The sequence below is a fragment of the Anolis sagrei genome, chromosome 5, assembly GCF_037176765.1.
Source record: "Anolis sagrei isolate rAnoSag1 chromosome 5, rAnoSag1.mat, whole genome shotgun sequence".
Taxonomy (NCBI): domain Eukaryota; kingdom Metazoa; phylum Chordata; class Lepidosauria; order Squamata; family Dactyloidae; genus Anolis; species Anolis sagrei.
Window position 1 is genome coordinate 119,217,316 of NC_090025.1, and position 21,375 is coordinate 119,238,690.

The 21,375-nt window shown below is 38.0% G+C and overlaps 1 protein-coding gene across 3 annotated transcripts in view; it reads left to right on the top strand.

Annotated features, from left to right (window-relative positions):
- WDR19 (WD repeat domain 19) overlaps positions 1–21,375 on the top strand; it is a 48,536-nt gene that overhangs the window by 730 nt on the left and 26,431 nt on the right. For all 3 annotated transcript variants that reach the window (XR_009631607.2, XM_067469030.1, XM_060777821.2), the window contains exons 2-16: positions 2,059–2,150; positions 2,805–2,870; positions 3,696–3,821; positions 5,332–5,447; positions 5,765–5,880; positions 7,024–7,104; positions 7,543–7,655; positions 8,103–8,276; positions 10,007–10,077; positions 11,951–12,123; positions 12,220–12,334; positions 15,153–15,259; positions 16,575–16,697; positions 17,284–17,433; positions 20,005–20,152. Coding sequence is in view for 2 of the 3 variants with exons in the window: in XM_067469030.1 (XP_067325131.1) it covers positions 2,059–2,150; positions 2,805–2,870; positions 3,696–3,821; positions 5,332–5,447; positions 5,765–5,880; positions 7,024–7,104; positions 7,543–7,655; positions 8,103–8,276; positions 10,007–10,077; positions 11,951–12,123; positions 12,220–12,334; positions 15,153–15,259; positions 16,575–16,697; positions 17,284–17,433; positions 20,005–20,152 (1,771 nt within the window). In the remaining variant the exon portion in view is untranslated. The remainder of the gene's footprint in view (positions 1–2,058; positions 2,151–2,804; positions 2,871–3,695; positions 3,822–5,331; positions 5,448–5,764; positions 5,881–7,023; positions 7,105–7,542; positions 7,656–8,102; positions 8,277–10,006; positions 10,078–11,950; positions 12,124–12,219; positions 12,335–15,152; positions 15,260–16,574; positions 16,698–17,283; positions 17,434–20,004; positions 20,153–21,375) is intronic.

Consider the following 21,375-nt stretch of genomic DNA (forward strand, 5'->3'; position numbering starts at 1 on the left):
CTCTCTTGTAGTTTGAAGCCATTTGAATGGCCATCCAAAGGAGAACTGGCAGTTAAAGTGGAAAAGGATTGTAGTCAGAATGAAAGGGAAACTATAAGGATCTGAACCAAAACATCATCATGATTGAAAAAATAATATAAAGTTTAAACCAGCGGTCCTCAAACTAAGGCCCAAGGGCCAGATACAGCCCTCCATGGTCATTTACCCAGCCCTCGCTCAGGGTCAACCTAAGTCTGAAACAACTTGAAAGCACACAACAACAACAACAACAATGCTATCTCATCAGCCAAAAGCAGGCCCACACTTCCCATTGAAATACTAATAATAGAGCCCCCAGTGGAGCAGTGGGTTAAACCCCTGTGCCGGCAGGACTGAAGGGTCGCAGGTTCGAATCCGGGGAGAGGCGAATGAGCTCCCTCTGTCAGCTCCAGCTCCCAAAGCGGGGACATGAGAGAAGCCTCCCACAAGGATGATAAAAACATCAAATCATCATGGCGTCCCTTGGGCAACGTCCTTGCAGACTGCCAATTCTCTCACACCAGAAGCGACTTGCAGTTTCTCAATAATAATAATAATAATAAACTTTATTTGTACCCTGCTACCATCTCCCCAAGGGACTCGGTGCGGCTTACATGAGGCCAAGCCCACAATACAACAATAAACAATAACAACAGTAATACAAATCACTCCTGACACACAAAAACTAATAAGTTTATATTTGTTAAAATTGTTCTTCATTTTAATTATTGTATTGCATTTAAGCGTTTTTTGCACTACAAATAAAATATGTGTAGTGTGCATAGGAATTCATTCATTTTTTTTCCAAATTATAATCTGGCCCTCCAGCAGTTTGAGGAACTGTGACTTGGCCATCTGTTTAAAAAGATTGTGGACCCCTGGTTTAAACCAATGAGTAGAGTTATATCTGTCCCCATAGGGAGGTGAGTAGGAGGAAAGGGGAGGGAGAAAATGGATATGTATAAATAATAGCTACTGAGCTACTGAACTTGCTGACTGAAAGGTTGGCGGTTCAAATCAGGGAGTGGAGTTGTTAGCCCCTGTTTCTCCCAACCTAGCAGTTCAAAAAGATGCAAATGTGAATAGATCAATAGGTACCGCTCCGGTGGGAAGGTAATGGCACTCCATGCTGGCCACATGACCTTGGAGGTGTCTATGGACAAAGCCGGCTCTTTGGCTTAGAAATGGAGATGAGCACCACCCCTCAGAGACAGACTCAACTGGACTTAACGTAAAGGGGAACCCTTTACCTTTATCTATAAGTGATAGATGTATTGAACTGTAAAAGATAAAATGTAATCAACAGAATGTGTTATATGTGGTAAAAATAATAATATATTGTGTATATGCGGTTGTGACAATGTTACAAATTACTTACATTTAACCAATAAATAATAATAATAATAGTGAACAAAGTTTTCCCCTTAGCTATTTCTCTAAACATCACTTGTTGAATTTTTGTTTATTACCACAACTAGGGATTCAGATTTCTATTTCCCAGGGATGTCAATCTCCCTGATTGTTTTAGAGCAAACAAAAATTCAACAAGTGATGCTCAGGGAAATTGCTAAGGAGAAACTTGTGTGTATTGGATTGTGCTCAGTGGTTTCCATGGCAGTGAGTGGTGAATCCAATCTAAGTTTTAAACTAGGCTTTAAAAGAAGCTCTTCAGGATGCAAAATAGGTCCGGATCTTTTGGATTTGAGGTTATCCAAAATGTGGGGTGGGTTCTCTTCCCTGGGTTCACAGGATGCTATGTTACAAAGAAATCTGTTCCTGGTTTGAAAATGTTATTTCCTGTTTAATTGTGCGGTACTTCCTTTGAAAGTAGTTGTTATACTCCAGAAACTTCATTTTTGTGGCTGCCACAAATATGTTGAATTGTTGTGACTCTGAGATATTGAAAAACTATAGCAAAATGTGTTGCAGCACATTTTCCCCATGTTTTATGACAGAACCAATTAGGAAATAGCATTTATAACCAGGATCAAATATTGTATGTTTACAAACTTATAATTGATTTTGTTTTTCTTTTCATAGCGAGTGTTTACCCTTTCAGAAAAGGATTCACCTAGTTCCCCCATACAATTTGCTTGGCAAAAAGCTCTAGGAAACTACATTGCTGTTACAAGGTAAGATAACATATGGTCAGTGCTCCATGTTTGTGAGTTTGACTTTTGCAGATTTTATTATCTATAGAATTGACTAATGTTCTCCCTGGCATACTCAAGAGCAATTTCCTCTCAAAAGTGACCATGGAGTCCTCTGAGAAATCTAGAGATTCCTTGGGAGAATGCTCTTCTGGTAATCTCTAGGTCAGTGGTTCTCAACCTGATGTTTTGGCTGGGATTTCTGGGAGTTGTAGGTCGAAACACCTGGGGACCCACAGGTTGAGAACCACTGCTCTAGGTTGTCCAGCACAATCCCGTTGTCATCTTCTAGTGGAAGTTAACCCAAAGACTCTCAAAGAGGTGTTCTGTTTGGTAAAAAAAGGGGTTTACCTTTTTATTCACAGTGTTTTCACTTTTTCAGGAGTCCTGAACCACCAAGCCTCATGAAACTCGAAGGCCTATTGTATAATTCACAATATTGAAAATGTTTACACTGCATTTCCAAATATAATATATGTCTGTGAAAAGTTGCTTATTTTAACTACTCAGATGAGTCAGATAGTATCACATACAAAGAGGTTAAGATTCTAAAAATGTTTATAGGTGTATGAAAGAAGTCCATCAACATGATTATTTTGTCTTCTGAGCTATCTTTTCTTTCTTTCTTTTTCAAAGACATAATCACACTGTACAAATCTTTGATCGGCATGGTCAAAAGAAGAATGAAATTATTTTACAAGGGTAAGTTTTTGAAAATGGGGCAAGGTAGTCATAGTTATGTAGGAGAGCAATGTCCAGTCTCGATAAAATAATAAAGAGTAGAGACATCAGACTGGCAACAAAGATCCGCCTAGTCAAAGCCATGGTATTCCCTGTAGTAACCTACGGATGTGAGAGCTGGACCTTAGGGAAGGCTGAGCGAAGGAAGATCGATGCTTTTGAACTGTGGTGCTGGAGGAAAGTGCTGAGAGTGCCTTGGACTGCGAGAAGATCCAACCAGTCCATCCTCCAGGAAATAAAGCCCGACTGCTCACTGGAGGGAAGGATACTAGAGACAAAGTTGAAGTACTTTGGCCACATCATGAGGAGACAGCAAAGCCTAGAGAAGACAATTATGCTGGGGAAAGTGGGAGGCAAAAGGAAGAGGGGCCGACTAAGGACAAGATGGATGGATGGCATCCTTGAAGTGACTGGACTGACCTTGAAGGAGCTGGGGGTGGTGACGGCCGACAGGGAGCTCTGGCATGGACTGGTCCATGAGGTCACGAAGAGTCGGAGACGACTGAACGAATGAACAACAACAACAACAACAACATTTTAAGCAAACTGAGGTTTACAAAATGAATTTAAAATGTAGTAGCAATTAATTTGCTCAATTAAGATTGGCATTTTCTATTACATCAATGCTTTCAGAAAGGGTTGGGTTATGAAATTAGATGTGAGCCGAAGTAATGGAAAGTTGATATCTCAACGAATCCAAGCAATCATTGCAGTTAAATTTAATGTAATATCATCTAGGCAAGGCATCTTTAGAAATTGTGGTTAATATTTTCTTTGCTACTTCAGCAACTGCATTGCTATGGACTGGGATCAAGATGGAGATACATTAGCAATGATTGCTGAAAAGTCCAGTTCCATTTGTCTGTGGGATGCCAACACAAACAAAACCACCTTGCTGGACACTAATATGAGGTATGAATGACTTCTATATTAAGTAAAAGTACACGTGTAGTCCACTGTATATCTTAAATAAGAAGACAGCCTGATAATAACACATTCCAACAAAAATATTAATGTCTTGCTTTTTAGGGGTGTTCCTGGGGTTATTTGAGATGCTAATTCAGAAAATTTTATTGGATACACCACATCAGCTCTAATTTCTTAAATATGGTTATCCTGGTTTTCTATGGACAAGGAGATAGCAACTGGTATATGGCATATGTTCTGTATTTCAAAAACTAGAGCTGATAAGGGAAACAACATTTGATGCATCAAAATATGTGTTGGTCTTTCCTTGCCCTTCCTTCTCCTTCTTTCCATGATATGCCTGTGCCTTGTGTTGCATGTGAAAGCCAAGAAAGGATTATTATTATTATGCCATGTCTCCATGCTGTGCAGTCCTGGGATTTTCCCAAGGTCCATTCTTTTCTCTGGGTGCATTTACACTATGGAATAAATGCTCCTGGACCCCACTTTAAATACCATAACTCCATACTATGTGGTCCTGGGAGTTATAGTTTTTCAAGGTTCATACTCTTCTCTGGGTGCATTTACAGTATGGAATGAATGCCCTTGCACCCCACCTTAAATGCCATGGCTCCATACGATGGAGTCTTCCTAGGAGTTATAGTTTTCCAAGGTCCATACCCTTCTCTCGGTGCATCTACACTGTGGAATGAATGCAGTTGGACCTTACTTTAAATGGCATGTCTCAATGAGATGCTCTAGGGAATTACAGTTTCCCAAGGTCCATGAACCTTCTCTGGGTGCATCTACACTATGAATGCAGCTGGGCCTTACTTGAAATACCATAGCTCCATACTATGTAGTCCTGGGAGTTATAGTTTTCCAAGGTCCACACCCTTCTTTTTTGGGGGGAGAGAGAGTAACGGCATTTTCCCTCCCTGCTTCCTTGCTCCTTGAATTGAAGACACCTAACAGCTGACATTTCAAAGAGAGGAGATTTTCCCCACAAAGATGGTAGGATGGTGGGCAGTGCTTAGTGATTACTGTGTGATGGTAAATCTACTGAAAGAATGCTGAGTACAACTGAGTAACACAGATGCATTTAACATTTAAGGTAGGGAAATAATCCATTTCATTTCAAAACTGAGTCATACTGAGCTCTATTCTACCAAACACTTCCCAGCTTCAACGTGACAAAGTCTTATGACTTCTAGATCCTTTACATATGTACTGTTTTCAAGCCAGGTGTCACCCATCCTGTATCTTTGCATTTCATATTTATTGCCAGAATATCGTTGGCCCAGCTCCCTAATCTGTTACGATCATTTTGGATTCTGACCTTGTCCTCTGGATATTATCTATTCATCCCAATCTGCAAATTTGATAAGCATGCATTCTGTTCCGTTGTTCAGGTCGTTGATAAAGATGTTGAATAGTATCTCATGATCTCTTTTTCTTGTTATTAGTCCTGATTTTTTCCTTTTTTCCCTTTCCTTCCTTTCTTTTGGAATTGTAGGGAACCAATGTCTTTCTTACGATGGGCAAAAGCTGAACCCTTACTTGTTGCAGGAACAACCAAAGGAAATGTACTCATATATAATCATCAAACTTCTCGCAAAATTCCTATCTTGGGTCAGTACCATAATGAAGTCAATAACTTACATTTGTAGAAAGAAACAGAGCTCATATTTGCATCAGTATCTGTTTCATAAATCTCAAATGTTCACTATTCGTAAAGAGATGCTATTGATTCACATTACAGCATATATATGTGTGTGTGTGTGTGAATGAGAGATCACCAGGTTCCTTGACTATTTATTTTAAGTAAATCTCAGCTTGATAATTGGATATTAAACACAATAACCTAAAACAAGTTAATGTCCAAGCATTAATTTCAGAACAAAATTATTTATGAATTTCGTGTACTTATTCTATGGATTTTATTCTAGGTAAACACACAAAGCGGATCACATGTGGTTGCTGGAGCAATGGAAAAGTTATAGCTCTAGGTGGTGAAGACAAACTTATCACAATTAGCAATCATGAAGGAGATACTATCAGAGTGGTAATAAACTCCTGTTTTTATGCACAATTCAAAAGTTTCATGAAAAGATTAAAAATTCTGGCTGTTGATTTTTTGATGTGTGAATGTTTTCAAAGCATGAGAGACTAAATAGAAGAGCGACAACTATAAACTGAATTTATTACCTGATCATTCAGTAAGTAAATTTCATTATAAGAAATAATGAAAATGCAGAAAAATCTTTCTTAATGTTTTACTTGGGCTTTTATTGTTGAGAAAATTAAACATAAGACATTACTAGATTACTGAAAATGGTCAAGGTTCCCCAAAAAAAAAAAAAAAAAATAACAATGTAATGCTGAAAAGCCATCTGCTCATCACAATGGTTATTTGTGAAAAGCAGCTTTGCTCATTTACTTCTTTTCAGTATTCCTCTGGCTTTCCTGCTTTCTCGATTTACTGGGGGCCCTTCCACATAGGCTCTATATCCCGGGATCTGATACCAGGTTTCCCGTTTATCCCAGATTATCTAGCAATTCAGACACATATGATCCAGTTTAAAGCAGAAAACCTGGGATCGGATCCTGGGATATAGGGCCTGCCTGGAAAGGGTCTGAGATAAAGGCAGTGGAAGAGCTAATTTTGCTTTTGATAGTCAAAGGGAGAGCCATAGTTTAATATAAATAGAGGTATTATAGATATTTACTATTCACCAAATTGCTACTGGTCTAGGACACAATTTTATCATTGGTTTGTATGATGCATATTTTTGATTGCTACCTGGAATTTATGAATAGGAAAAGGATGCCACTTTTAATGAATATGTGCAGAGTTTAGCTAATGTCATAGTTTATTACAAGTAGATATATTTGAAAGTTGCAAAAAACTGGATCTGGATTTGACTCTTAGTCATGTCACATTGTGGAAAACAAGCTAATGGTCACTTTGTTTGGGATTAGTGTAGAGATCCTATGACAGAAAATCTTAAGATAAAGGAAGCAGTTGAAAGGTTGGGAGGTTGATGGCTGTATTCAGATTATATTAGTATAAAGAAAAAGGAAACAGCTCTCTTGTTGGCCACATTTTTGCCCAGCAAGTTATACTTGGAATCCGCTACTGGCACAATGATTAATAGGAGTGTATTAATTCACAAACAGTATTCACCTTGGGACCTTATTCTTGCAGACAGCGGTGAGAGGAGAACCCAGTGATATGGAATTTATAGTAATGAAGACAGATGACAGAACCGAAGGCAACGAGACCACAGTAAGTTAACAGTAGCAGGACTTGTACAGATTTCAATTATTCCTCTTCATCTGATGAAACTTAGGGTGCTGTGGAAATGAAAATAAAAAGGATAATTTTAATATAGAAATTTTTTAAATTAGGCTTGGCACACCAAACCCAAGGTGAGGATTAAAAATAGGTCAGGGGATCCAAAATTTGGATCATTTTCTTAGCATGTATGTGTTGACTTAACAGATACCATTTTTTCAGTAGGTATACTCTAATGGAAATAACACTTGAATTTAGTACTAAGAGACTAACATTCTTCTGTCTGTATCAGGTCCTTGTGTAAAATATTAATAATTCTTTAAAGGTATAAGATAGAGCAGATTAAATAACTAAAAAATATTCTTCATTGTTAAAGGTTTTATGTACTCAGTTCTCATTGTATGTTTTATGTTTTATATTTTTGTTTAGGTGTGCATTGTGGTTGGTCAGAAAACACTCTATTTTTATAATTTCAAAGATCCAGATAACCCAATTGAATTGGCCTTTCAGCAGCGATATGGGAACATTGTGTCTTATAAATTGTAAGCAATTATTGAAAATATTCCTGAAGTTTTTGAAAGGATGAGCTAGGTGTATAAAAAGTTTTCAGGGGACTAGTTGCATTGTTCTTTCGCAGTATCCTTGATAACCAGAATGTGTGTTATGATATTTGTGAACTAAGATCTATTTCTATAGTCCACAGAAGTCTATTCCGTAATAATTTTGTCAATTTTTAAGATGTGAGGGTTGACTTTTTGTTTTGGGGTGAGATGGTGGTGTATTATTGACTAATAATGCAAAAACCTAAAAGAAATTCTCTTTCATATAGTTGTTATATAAATTGTGATACAACATGGCAACTTGGTATAAATACTACTGAATAGCTTTTTTTTCAACTTGCTTACCATTTGGAATTAGCTTTCAGTTGTGTTTTTTATGCAGCCATGTTGGTGGAGAACTTTTGGTTATATTGGTAATATCTCCAACAGATATGGAGAGAACTACATCATGATTGGTTTCTCAGTTGGCTTTTTTGTGGCCATTTCTACCCATGTTCGAGAGATTGGTCATGAGCTCTTTCAAGCTTGTGATTACAAGGATAACCTGACCAGCATAGCGATATCAGAGTCGCTCAATAAAGCTGCATCATGCGGAGATAACTGGTGAGTCAGAATGTTTCCATATTTCATTACAATAACACAGATAAATACTGATCCCTCATACTGGAAATGCCATTATGGCATGTTTTCAGGATAGGAGATAAATTGAAAGTTTGTCCTTACGAGAGCATAATCATTGAGATCTGTGAGACTTGCCTGAATTATATCTAAAAAGTCCCATTGATTCCAATGGATTGATTCTCACTGGAACAAATATTTTATTTAGCCCTCTGTTAGCAATTGTTCCTTGCTCAAGCTATCTTTTTTGTCTTCTGACACACATGGTAAACAGGATTTGTTTAGGTGTGTTGCTGTATTTATTCTAAAGGAGGAGAATGCTGATGTTTCCATTCTGTAGATAAAAGTAGGCATTCATTACCCTTGTGATATTAATACCGTGATTCCCATCGACCCCAAACATTATGGTCTCAGATTGTGAGAATTGTAGTCCAGAACCCAACTTGTCTCTCTACCCAATGTTCTTGGAATCTTCTGGTTTTGTTTTCCCTTTTGTAAACTGAACAAACTAATGTCTAGTTAGTGAAACATATTTGTGATCTGAGAGTTACATGTTCTTATTTTCCTGCTAAGAAACTTTTGAGGGATTAAAAAAATAGACAAGGATCATGGTGTTCTTTTAAAACTGTGTTTCATGAGATCTCAAGATAAGAGTATGATAAAGAAGTGTTGATGGGACAGCATCCTACTTTATTTCCAAACCCATGCTTAATTGTTATAGCTCCTTATGTATATTATATAGTAGGCCCATGTATTTTGTGAGTTTGTGTTACATGGTTCCAATTATACATGAATGTCCTAGATCAGACTGCTCATGTCAGCTCAGGCTGTTCGCACTACCTTGCATTCAGCAACAATTGGCAATACGCTACCTGTCTGTTAGTCACTTGTGGTGGTGAAGAAGTCATGATAAAAATCTTGCCAACCCCCCTCCCCATTGTAGGGTTGCGTAAATCATAAATTACTTGAATAATACTGAGAAGGAGAAGGGGAAGAAGTTGTTTATTTTTACCCCACCACCATCTCACCGAAGGGACTCGGGGCAGCTCACAGAAGCAGTACGAAGTGCCGCACTCAAAACAACAATACACAAACATATAAAACAATATAAATCTGAAAACAATGAACATACATAAAACCTCATCTGATAAAATGTAAAATTAATAAAATGCAGTAGTACCTGCAAATAAAACTGGCTATCTACAAGCTACAAACCAAAGTGCCAGCATACAACAGCTGCTGGATTCTCAATCTGACTAAAATTACACGAAGTCAAAGGCCTGTCTAAAGAGCAATGCTTTTAAACTAGCCCCAAAGGATTGGAGGGTGGGGGTTGACCTAATCTTTTATGGAAGGTATTCCAGAGCTGGGGTATCACTACTGAGAATGCCCTCTCTCTCATCCCCATCAACTTTACTTGAGACAGTGGTGGGACCAAGAGAAGGGCCTCCCCAGCAGATCTCAAAACCTGTGCTGGTATATAGAAGGAGATAATATAATAAAACTTTATTTGTATTCCACCCTGTCTCCCCGAGGAGACTCAGGGTGGGTCTCGAAGATAAGTTGAAAGCACACAGCAACTCTCTTTTGGGAGAGTAGTACAAAAAAATAACATCAACTAGGGTAATGCAGGGTAAATTTCTTGGTGATTTATGTAATGTAATCCATACTAAAGTTGTGTTTTTGAAGAGAGTGGTCTTTTGTTTTTGTTTTAGCATCAAGATTCATGAGCTGTCTGATCTGAATGAAATGTATGCCATAATAAATTTGGAGGATGAAAATAAAGGTACATCAGTTTTCAAATCTAAGGAACAACTTGTAAAATCATGCCAATAGATTTTTATTTAGCATCTTAGCATCTTGCTTGTATTTTTATTATTTATTTAACATATTTATACCCCACTTTTCTCACCCCGCAGGGGACTCAAGGCAGCATCGATCCAATGTCATATAAACATAAATAATAAAATAAACATATACATCAAACAATCATTAAAACATATAAAAACCTTAAAACCAATTATTTAAAATAATTTTAAACCAGTATCATAATCCGTGGCCATTCCAAATTGTCATTTCACCATTCCATATTATTTTATTGCACTGACAGATCACTAACCAAACACTTGGTCCCACATCCATGTCTTTAGCCTTTTCCTGAAGGTCAGGTGGGAAGGGGGCTGAACTAATTTCACTAGGGAGGTAGTTCCAAAGCCGAGGGGCTACTACTGAGAAGGCCCTGTATCTCATCCCTACCAATTACACGTTCAAATGAGATGGGACCGAGAGCAGGGCCTTCCCAGAAGATCTTAATCTCCTAGATTATTATTATTATTATTATTATTATTATACTTTATTTCTACCCCGCTAGCATCTCCCGAAGGATTCGATGCGGCTTACGCAGGCCGAGGCCTCAACACACAGCATAACAATATAATCTAAGCAAATCAAACAATTAAAAACAGAATAAAGCAAAGTAAACAACAGGCACAATACATTAAAACACAATAAAACTGGGCTGGGCCAGAAGGTGGGTACAAAGATTAAAAGTGCTGATGTGACAGGAGGTGTATAAAGGTCTTCTAGGGCAAGTGCGATGTGCGATGTGCAGTAATCATTGGTTCTAATAAAGTGCTTATGGGACTTGGTAGTGGAGATTTCCTAATCTAGGAAGGCGCATCGGAAAAGCCAGGTCTTCAAGTTCTTTCTGAAGACAGCCAATGTAGGGGCCTGTCTTTGGGGAGGGTGTTCCAGAGTTGGGGGGCCACCACGGAAAAGGCCCTGTCCCGCGTCCCCACCAAGCGTGCTTGCGACGCCAGTGGGATCACGAACAGGGCCTCTCCAGATGACCGAAGTGAACGTGTGGGTTCGTAGATGGAAATGCGGTCACACAGATAGGCTGGTCCCAAACCGTTCAGGGCTTTGTAGGTAAGCACCTGCACCTTAAATTGGGTTCGGAATATAAACGGCTCATAGATGGAGATATGTTCAGATAGGTAAACTGGGCCAGAACCATTTAGGGCTTTATAGGTTAAAACCAGCACTTTGAATTATGCTCAGTAGCAGACTGGCAGCCAGTGGAGCTGACAGTAGCAGACTGGCTGCCTCCTGTTGGACTTCTTGCAGCTTCCAGACAGTCTTCAAAACAGCCCGTCGTGGAGTATACAAACCTTAAAATAGAATTAAATGTTGATGGTATTAAAAACAAACAGTTAAAATCCTTACAATGGATTAAAATGTATTCAGACCTAAAAGATATATAAAAGGAAGCCCTAATTCTCCTTCTATTTCAAGGGAAATGAGATTTGGAGCTTCAGCATTCGGTTAGTTTGAACTGGACAAATGTTACTTGCTCAAACTATCATTTTCCTGCTAACCAGGATCCTTGTGAAGTGAAACTTTAATTTTAATTTTCCTGTCCTGAGTGATGGGTGTAGCCAAAATACTACACAAGGGCAGTTATCGTTTGCTTGCTCCTAAGACTTCCAGACTGTGTTTTGGATATCACTGGAATAGGTCTGGCATCTTCCAGAAAAATGAAAAAGGCACTTCTAAATTGCCTTGTTCTGTAGATTTGAAGCTATTACTTTATAAAATCTGCTATTTGATTTTCCAAGAGAAAAGCTGTTTTTAAAAATGAAATGCTATTGATATTTTAGGTTTAGATCAGCTGTCATGGACAGATGATGGACAATTGCTGGCAGTGTCTACAAGAAAAGGATCTATCCATGTGTTCCTGACAAAACTTCCTATTCTTGGAGACTCCTTCAGCACACGGATTGCCTACCTGACCTCACTTCTCGAGGTTACTGTAGCCAACTACATTGAAAATGTATGGTATTTCCTTCATTTTTAAAGACAATATAGTATAATATTGTGATTGACTGTTAAGAGTCCTCAGCTAAAGAAATGCTGCTTTTCTCGGCAGGAGCTACCAATTACAGTTTCTGTGGAAGTTGAGCCTAGCTTTGTTGCTGTCGGTCCTTATCACTTAGCTGTGGGCATGAATAATCGGGCCTGGTTTTATGTTCTTGGAGAAAGCAGTAAGTATATATGTATTTGTTACTTTTTATGTTTTAATATATGCTTTTATGGTTGTATTTTAATATGGGCTTTTATCTGACTATATTGTGCCCTGGGTAATAAATACAAGTTGTTATTATTATTTCAATATTTATATAAATTGTGCTGGCCATTTTATAAAATTCTAATATGTCTATTTTATCAAGTCGCTTCATTTGTTTCATACCAGCTAGGTAATATTTCTCATAACAGTTATAATACAAGCACAGAGTAAAGATAACTTGGGGTGTGATTGGACAAAAACAAGACTATCCATTAGCCAAAGAGTAGCACTTGAGCTTTGCTCTCCAAAACAGCCAGGTAAAAAATACCTTAGCTAGAACCCCAGAACCAGGCTTTGTGTGGTTCTTACTCGAAGAATGAATCTGTTACTACAGTGGCAATAAGGGACAGTAGCATCAAGGGCAACAATAATAATAGGCAGAGTTTCCCCTTCCACTTGGGAAAGCAGGAAGTACTGTACTGCTGAATTATGGACAAGTGCTGTCAAAGGTAAATTACATTAATAAAGCATTGGCTATGGCAACGACTTCATTAGTGCTGTCCAGTCACCAAAATTAACTGCTTGCAAAAACAACCTGACACTTCCTCGTTTATGTGAAGTATGTCCTCTTTTATGAACAATCCCCTTCACAGATTAGTCTTTATGTAAAGGAATAAGTGGGCACAAATCTGACACTGGAATTGACAATATCTGAAAACCTAGGGGAGATCTTCTGGGGTCCTTAAGGTAGTAAAGGAATAGAAAGAGAGATTAGACTGGGGCATAGATTAATTAAAATTAATTAGGCTTCAATAATGATTAATGCATATTTTTACACTATTTATCTTAATTACCCCTGGTGGTGCAGCGGGTTAAACCACTGAGCTTCTGAACTTGCTGACCGAAAGGTTAGCGGTTCGAATCCGAGAAGTGGCGTGAGGTCCCGCTGTTAGGCCCAGCTTCTGCCAGCCTAGCATTTTGAAAACATGCAAGTGTGTGTAGATCAATAGATACCATTTCTGTGGGAAGGTGACGTGCTCCATGCAGTCATGCCGGCCACATGACTTTAGAGGTATCTACGGACAACGCGGGCTCTTCAGCTTAGAAATAGAGATGAGCACCACCCCCAGAGTCGGACGTAACTAGACTTAATGTCAGGGGAAACCTTTACTATCTTTATTACTAGCACCAGAGAGTTTATATTGCCAGAAATCATTTAGTGCATAGCTAGTACTAATAATGTAATTTAAAGCAGAGAGGGTTTTTTTTAGTCCTGAAGAGAATTCAACTTAAATTCAGGTGTTCTGCATATACCTGAAATTCTAGATGCCAGTAAATTATTGTCATGGATTCTAGATAACATTAAATGCTATAATGCAGGAGTTCTCAAACTTTTTCAGCCATGAAGCCCTTTTTGAAGCAAAAGTTTCTCATGGAGCCCCAATAAATGTGTGTGTGTGTTCGTTCAGGAATGGGCAAACTTTTAGTCACAGGGGCCGCATTGGGTGTTAAAAATTTGATAGATGGGCTGGGTCAGTGGCAGATAGATGGAGAGTGCTTGTGTGAACTAACTGAAACAAAACGAACAAATTCCTATGCACACTGCACATAGCTCATTTGTACTGCAAATAAAGAAAATGAAGAATTTTTTAAAATGAAATTTGGTCCAGGGAGTATCTAAATCAAATCCCTTCTACCATGCAGGAAAAGCACAATCAAAGCACCCCCAACAGAAGGCCATCCAACCTTTGTATTATTAATAATAACAACAACAACAGAAACCCTGGAGGTCAATCCAGTTTGCGAACCTCTGCTATAATGGTCAAAAGATCATGTTGTCATAAACATGCTGTGTTAGCCTTTATGGTGATGGATGTTTTGTATTGATAATCTCTTCTTTCATATGTGGAGCTTGTTTCCAAAGGTACTTTAGAACACCCTCCCCAGGGAGATTAGGCAAGCCCCCACGCTGTCCTCCTATCGTAGGGAACTGAAAACCTGGTTGTTCCAGCAAGTTTTCAAGAACGATTAATCCCTAAGCCCAGTCCCTATGTTGTCAGATAGTCCTCTGTCCTGCACATCATTCACTATGATACACTGTTTGCACTATCCCTCACCCAGCTCTTTTTAATTGATTAGGTCCATTTTTAGTACTCCTGGCCATTGCTATTGTTGAACTTCACCTGATTGAGATCTGATCTATTCAGTTTTGTATTTTATTTTTAATGTGTTTTATCAGGATTTTTTGTATTTTATAATGTTTTTACTTTATTTTTATTTCTTATTTTATTTTTCACTATTTTGATTATTAAGTTATAGTTATGCTGTTTTCTTGTCCTGATGGAAACTGTTTATATTATTTTTGGGGGGCATTGAATGTATGCCATATTTGTTGGAAACCACCCTGATTCCTTTCAGGAAGATAGGGTGGTCTATAAATAAAGATTATTAATATTATTATCATCATCATCATTTTCATTATCATTATCATTATTATTACTAAATCAATTTGGACAAAATTTACAGGAATAAAATACATGTGGGGTATATGCTATAAAATGCAATTTTCCTGTACTGAAGTGATTTAATACATTTCGATAGTTTTGATCTGTATATGCTATTCTGCTCCTAGCCAACAATTTGCTGCCACCAATAACTAATTTTTCAATTTTTTTTTTGGATTTGTAACCTTTTGGACACAAACTCCACATATGTTAAGAAGTATTTTATATTATTAAAACCATGTCCAAAAAAAAAATATAAACTCGACGATTTTGTTTTTTAATATTCTGCAGGTGTAAAAAAGCTCAAAGACATGGAATATTTGGGAACAGTAGCCCGCATGTGCCTTAATTCTGACTATGCAGCTGGACTACTTGAGGGTAAAGTTCAGTTACATATGGTGAGTTTATTTTAAGAATTGAATTCAAGGGGAGCCATCTGAACCACAAGAATAACACTGGTTCTGGAACTATAAGTGTCTATTATGTGAGTTCAGTTTCAGTTCAGGGTTGAAGAAAAGTTAAAAGTCAGTCTGCCAGAGTAATTTAACAAGACAGCAGGGAACAAGAAAAAAATAAATGTATTAAAGTTCATAAGGATACGTGCAAGGTAAAAAGTTATGTAGCATTTATATAGTATGAAAAGTTAATAGTAGTATGAAAAAGTTAAGTGGTATGAAAAGCTTAGCTTTTCACTTAACATTGAAAAAACCAAAGCGCTCTGCTAGCAGGCACCAGCCAACCCCTCTGCAGTGCCAAGACTAAATGGTGTCATGCTAGAAAATGTTGACCATTTCCGCTACATAGGCAGCCACCTATCCACAAAAGTCGACATCGAGACCAAAATATAACACCATCTCACTCTGCAAGTGCAGCATTTTTTTATTTTTCTTTTGAATGAATCAGAGAGTGTTTGAGGACCAGGACATTCGTAGAGATGCCAGGGTGCTTGTTTATAAAGCTATTGTCCTTCCAACTCTGTTGCACACCTGTAAAACATTGACCATCTGTGAATGTTACTCTCGACTTCTGGAACGATTCCATCAGCATTGCCTCTGAAAAATCCTGCAAATCTCTTGGGAAGACAGGCAGACAAATGTTAGCGTGCTGTAAGAAGTTAAGACCACCAGCATTGAAGTGATAATCTTCCACCAACACCTCTGCTGGCCATGTTGTCCGAATACCTGATCACTGTCTCCCAAAGCAGTTACTTTACTCTCAGCTCAAGAACAGAAAATGGAATGTTGGTGGACAGTTCTAACTGGTGCATTCTAACTGGAAGTCAGCTGTTACCAACAGTGCTGTGGAATTCGAAAAAGCACAAATGGAGAGCAAAAGGGAGGAACCTGCCAAGAGAAGTCATAGCAAGCAAATCCTTGTTGGGAGTGCCTTCCATTTGGGAATCTATGTCCTCACAGTGAAAAATGTGTGGATCCAAAAGAGGTCTACGGTAACTTACAAATCCACCACCAAGACTCTACCCTTGGAAGACAATTACATTTGACCAAAAGTGATTGGCTATGATATGGGTTAATAGAGGTGTTTTGAAAAATATTTTTGAGATTATGGAGTGTCTGCTGGTGGCTTTTAATTAATGTAAATAAACAAAGGGTGAACTTGTGCTGAGAACAGTAGAGTGGTTGGAATTTCAAATTGTGAATTAAGGGAAATCATGCTTTTTCTGACCAGAAATTTATGTTTGCTGTCTCATTTCAGATAGAAAGTGAACGCTCAAATACTGAGGAAGAACGGGAGACTAGATTGTTCCCAGATACAGATGATAACAGTAAAATTTTGTGCCATGCTTTAACTAGTGATTTCCTCATCTATGGTACTGATGTAAGTATGGCCATGCCAATCTTCATCCCATATTGATGAAATGATAGCCAATCCTTGGGGCCTGGTCCCCAGTCAAACAAGATGTAAAAATGGGGGGAAATGCAAGGGAGAGAGAGAAGAAAACAAAGAGAAAAGGAACTAGATCAAAACAAATTGAAGCTCCTAGGGGTTTTTTATCTCTATTTTTAAAATCCTTTTGTACCCCACCTAGTGGAGTACAACAGGGTTCAAATTATTATTATTATTGTTGTTGTTGTTGTTGTTGTTGTTGTTGTTAATAATAATACGCTGAATTCATCTCTCCAGCACAAACATTACCAGGGTACAGTTCAGACTTCATCTCTAATTCTCCTATAGAGACTGTCCTCTTCACATTTCAGCTCTTTAGCCAACATGAAAACTGTTTTACTACTAACAGAAACAATTAAAATGAAACGTTTGTCATTATTACTCCATAGAACTTCTGTTCATAAATAGTTTATCAATCAGATTGTTTAAGTAACATGGCTGAATTGATCCAAATTATGAATGTGTTCAGCTTGTACATTTCTAACCTATGCTATGACCTATTTGTTGTTTGCTATAGACTGGTATTATTCAGTATTTTTACATTGAAGACTGGCAGTATGTGAATGAATATCGGCATTCAGTTGGCGTGAGAAAAATCTTCCCAGATCCCAGTGGAACCAGACTAGCTTTCATTGATGACAAAAGTGATGGTTTTGTTTACTGCCCTGTAAGTTACTCCATTTCAAAGTATCTGTCAGTTGCAATCTGCTTTTCTTCATGTATTGCTCTATATTTTTACATGCATGCTATTAACTGACAGTTATGATAGTTAGGAGGTGCTGACTAAATATAATTCTTGAAAAACTTTTAAAACATGGTCCAAAACATGTTGGGCTAACCTTAATTAATGAAATATATAGGAAGGTGGGAATGAATTTGATTACACTATAATAAAATTTGAAAAAAATCTGCTCCAGTTTGAAAGTGCTATTTCCTGTTTGTGCAGTACTTACAGAAAGTAGTTGTTATACTCCAGAAATTTGTGGCTGCCACAAACTAATTTGAGTTGGTTGAGACACTCTGAGATGTTCATTGAAAGCTATAACCAAATGTGCTGCAGGATGTCCCGCAAAAACAAAGTTTTTGCAGTTTAATACATTTCCCCATGTTTTTATGATAGAATCAAATGGGAAATGACATTCATAACCCAGGAGCAAAAATTGTGTTACATAGTGTTATTTTTCAGCTAAGTGGATTTATGATTAACTGAAGAACTGCACTTTTGTCTTTCACAAAAATATCTTTTTCCCAGCAGAGAAGGGAGGAACAGTCTTTGGATGGTCTGCTCTTCCCACTCATTGCAGTAGATCTTTTCAGTGTCTCCATCCAGGGTGGGGGAATCCCCCAGAAAGATCAGTCTTATTCTAGTCTCCCATTCCTATAGGACACATTTTCTTTACTCTTTGATCTAGAACCTTCCCACTTTTAATTTTCTCCTTTGATTTATCTTCATTTCCTTCTCTTCTCACTCATTCCCCATACCTTGAAAACAAAAGCCCTCTTTCTATAGCTTTCCCTACTTTTACCACCTCCTCTGCTGTTTTCCTCCCTTTACTGCCTCCTTGGAAGTTAAGCAAGGGATTCAATCAACTGGCTGTGGGCACATCCAGAGAAGATCTCTGGCCTGGCAGGAGAATGGAAGACTGTCTATAGCACTCCCATTGGCCTTCCATGGGTCTGCTCCATTCTATGCTCCAGAAAGCCTTGCACAGTGGGGACTGAAGAGGGGGAGAGATCATTCATTCATCCCTCTCCTTTAGCTGATTCCAGATCCAACATTTCAGCAGCCTCCTAGGAGACCAGTACTCAAAGGTCATGCTGCAAACTTGGGGGCAAACTTCTTCCCGGCTAACAGCAAGGGCTTCTTTGTGTAGATCTGTTACTTTTTCCCCCTGGAGTGTTTTGAACTGGGTGTAAATGGCACAAGGCGGCAGCAGAATAGAAGGACTGCACCTTCATTTCCTCTGTGGCCCTTTAGACTAGCCTTTTGTTAGCCTGTGTCTACTTAGGAAAAGATTTTCTTGTCATGTTGGAGGTTCTAGACTTGGTTTCTGGATCTGATGGGCACAACCTTGGCAGCGTTGATAGACCTAGATTTAAAAACCTCACAGCCTACATGACTAAGCTTGAGGCTTCTGCTGGAGGCTGTTTCTGCAAAAGTCTGCAAAGAAATACTGTATAGGATAACCCACCAGGGTCCCCCACTGAAGAATGCAGCATGTGGTAGAAACTCACTTTGTACTGGGTTGCTATGAGTTTTCTGGGCTGTATGGCCATGTACCAGAAGCATTCTCTCCTGATGTTTCTCCCACACTTATGGCAGCCATCTTCAGAGGTTGAGGGATCTGTTGGAAACTAGGCAAGTGAGGTTTATATGTTTGTGGAATGTCCAGGGTGGGGGAAATAACTCTTGTCTGCTTGAGACAAGTGCAATTAACCACCTTGATAAGCATTTATGGCCTTGCAGCTTCAAAGCCTGGCTGGTTGCCACCTGGGGGAATCCTTTGTTGGGAGGTGTTAGCTGGTCCTGCTTGATTCTTGTCTTGAATTCCCCTGATTATTAAGTGTTGCTCTTTATTTACTGTTCTAATTTTAGAGTTTTAACAACACGATTATTGGAGTGAGGAGGAGGACCAATCCATCAAAAGGATTTCTGTTTCTTCCACCATTACAAAAGAGAATAGTTTACTTTAGGTGGCCTACATAAAATCTGGTGGTTTGTGTATTCTTTTGCATTTCTTCTAGAATAAGCCTAACTCTGAAATAGGCAGTTCACCAGGATCTAAAATTATAGCTTTCATTCCCACTCAGAATATGGCCCATATTCCCACATTGCCTACTTCCTTACTTATGTATACATAACTAAGTAACATCTTCTAGCCAAACTTCTCCAAACCTACCTTGTCTAAAATAGCAGTGGTACCAAGAAGTGAAGGTCTGTGCCATTCTATTAGAGGTGCAGATTCTTTTTACTTAAATACATTTTATATATTTGTGTTTCATTCTTAAATGTAACACCAAAAGATACTTAATGTAATATCTAAATATAATTCAAATATGGATATTCATTGTTGGTTTAATGTAATTATTAGTTCCATCTAGTATAGACTTACTGAATCAGAGACATAAATGTACATGTAACAAATCACTACTACACTTGGGACTAACCAATGGGTTTAGTCCCCTGTCCCACTGCCTTCTTCCCCTACAAAATAGATGTATATGTTATCTTTTGCAGGCGAGTGATATTGCCTTTGAGATTCCAAATTTCCAACCGACCATCAAGGGGATTCTGTGGGAAAACTGGCCAAAAGACAAAGGTGCCTTTGCTGCATATGATGATGACAAAATATACACCTATGTCTTTCATAAAGATACTATACAAGGTATTGCAAAGTTTTATTATTATTCTGAAGTTTTACATGACAATTAATACATCCATTTCAGCAAAAGATTCTAGTTCTTAGGTATTTCCATCTATATTTAGACAATGGGAATGCAAAGAGAAAAAAATAGGAATGATGAGGAAATAAGATTAAATTAAAATGGAATTTAACCCTCTGTTGTGTAATATATTAATCTTTTAATATTTGCATTAGTATGTAACCCTTTCAATGTATCATTGAGCAGGAATAGATCATTGATGTAGGATCCCTTTTAAAGTTTAGAGATTTTTCCCTCTAAACTGCTGATAGCATTAAGAATAGAGCTTCAATCTCTTACACTTACAGTTAGAAGTGGGTGATTTGTTATTGCAATCCAAATCAATATGTTGTTTGCAAATACTCGTTGTTAATAGAAGGGGTATTCCTGCTATGGTAGGACCTCTTCTATGTACAGAAGATTTTGGCTTGCATGTATTTAGAACTGGCAGTGGATGGATTCTACATAAACTAGGATTTGACTGGTCATCCTATCTGGAGGCCAAACTGGCTGGATACCACAAACTTTTTCTTGCTTTTTTGACATGTGACTCAACTCTCCTTTTAGCTTTTGCAAACAGTGGTATTGTTGAGCTGCCTCAATTCCCTGCAATGAGTGACACCACTCCTAGCAATACCATTGTTTGCAAGCCTTCTTATATAAGATTATTTACTTTCTGAGTTTTTCTGCTTCCTAGTCTATTCTCTACTCAGCATATATGTATTACATACATACATAATGGTATGTATTATATAATTAGAATTAATTATTTATTTATCGTGTCACAATTGAGTTTACTTTTAGAATGTATAGAAAAACCATTGTTGGGTTGCATGCTGCAAGTCGCTTCTGGTTTGAGAGAATCAGCTGTCTACAAAGACATTGCCCAGGGAACACCCAGATGTGTTACTATCCTGCGGGAAGGCTTCTCTCATGTCCCTCATTAGAATAATATGGGCTGGACAGTAGATAATTCTATCTTTATGCAGATAATAATTTTTTCGTTAGTGGGTGTTTAAATTTGTAACTTAGTTTAAAATTAGGGTTCTTTGATTTTTTTTTTTGTTGAAAAACAATCTATAGTGCAACAGAAGAGACAGAGATGAAACAAGTTGATGTGTCTGAGTCCATTTAATAAATGCTGCCAGTTGTCTCAGTTCCTCTATTAAACAGTTACATCAGCTAA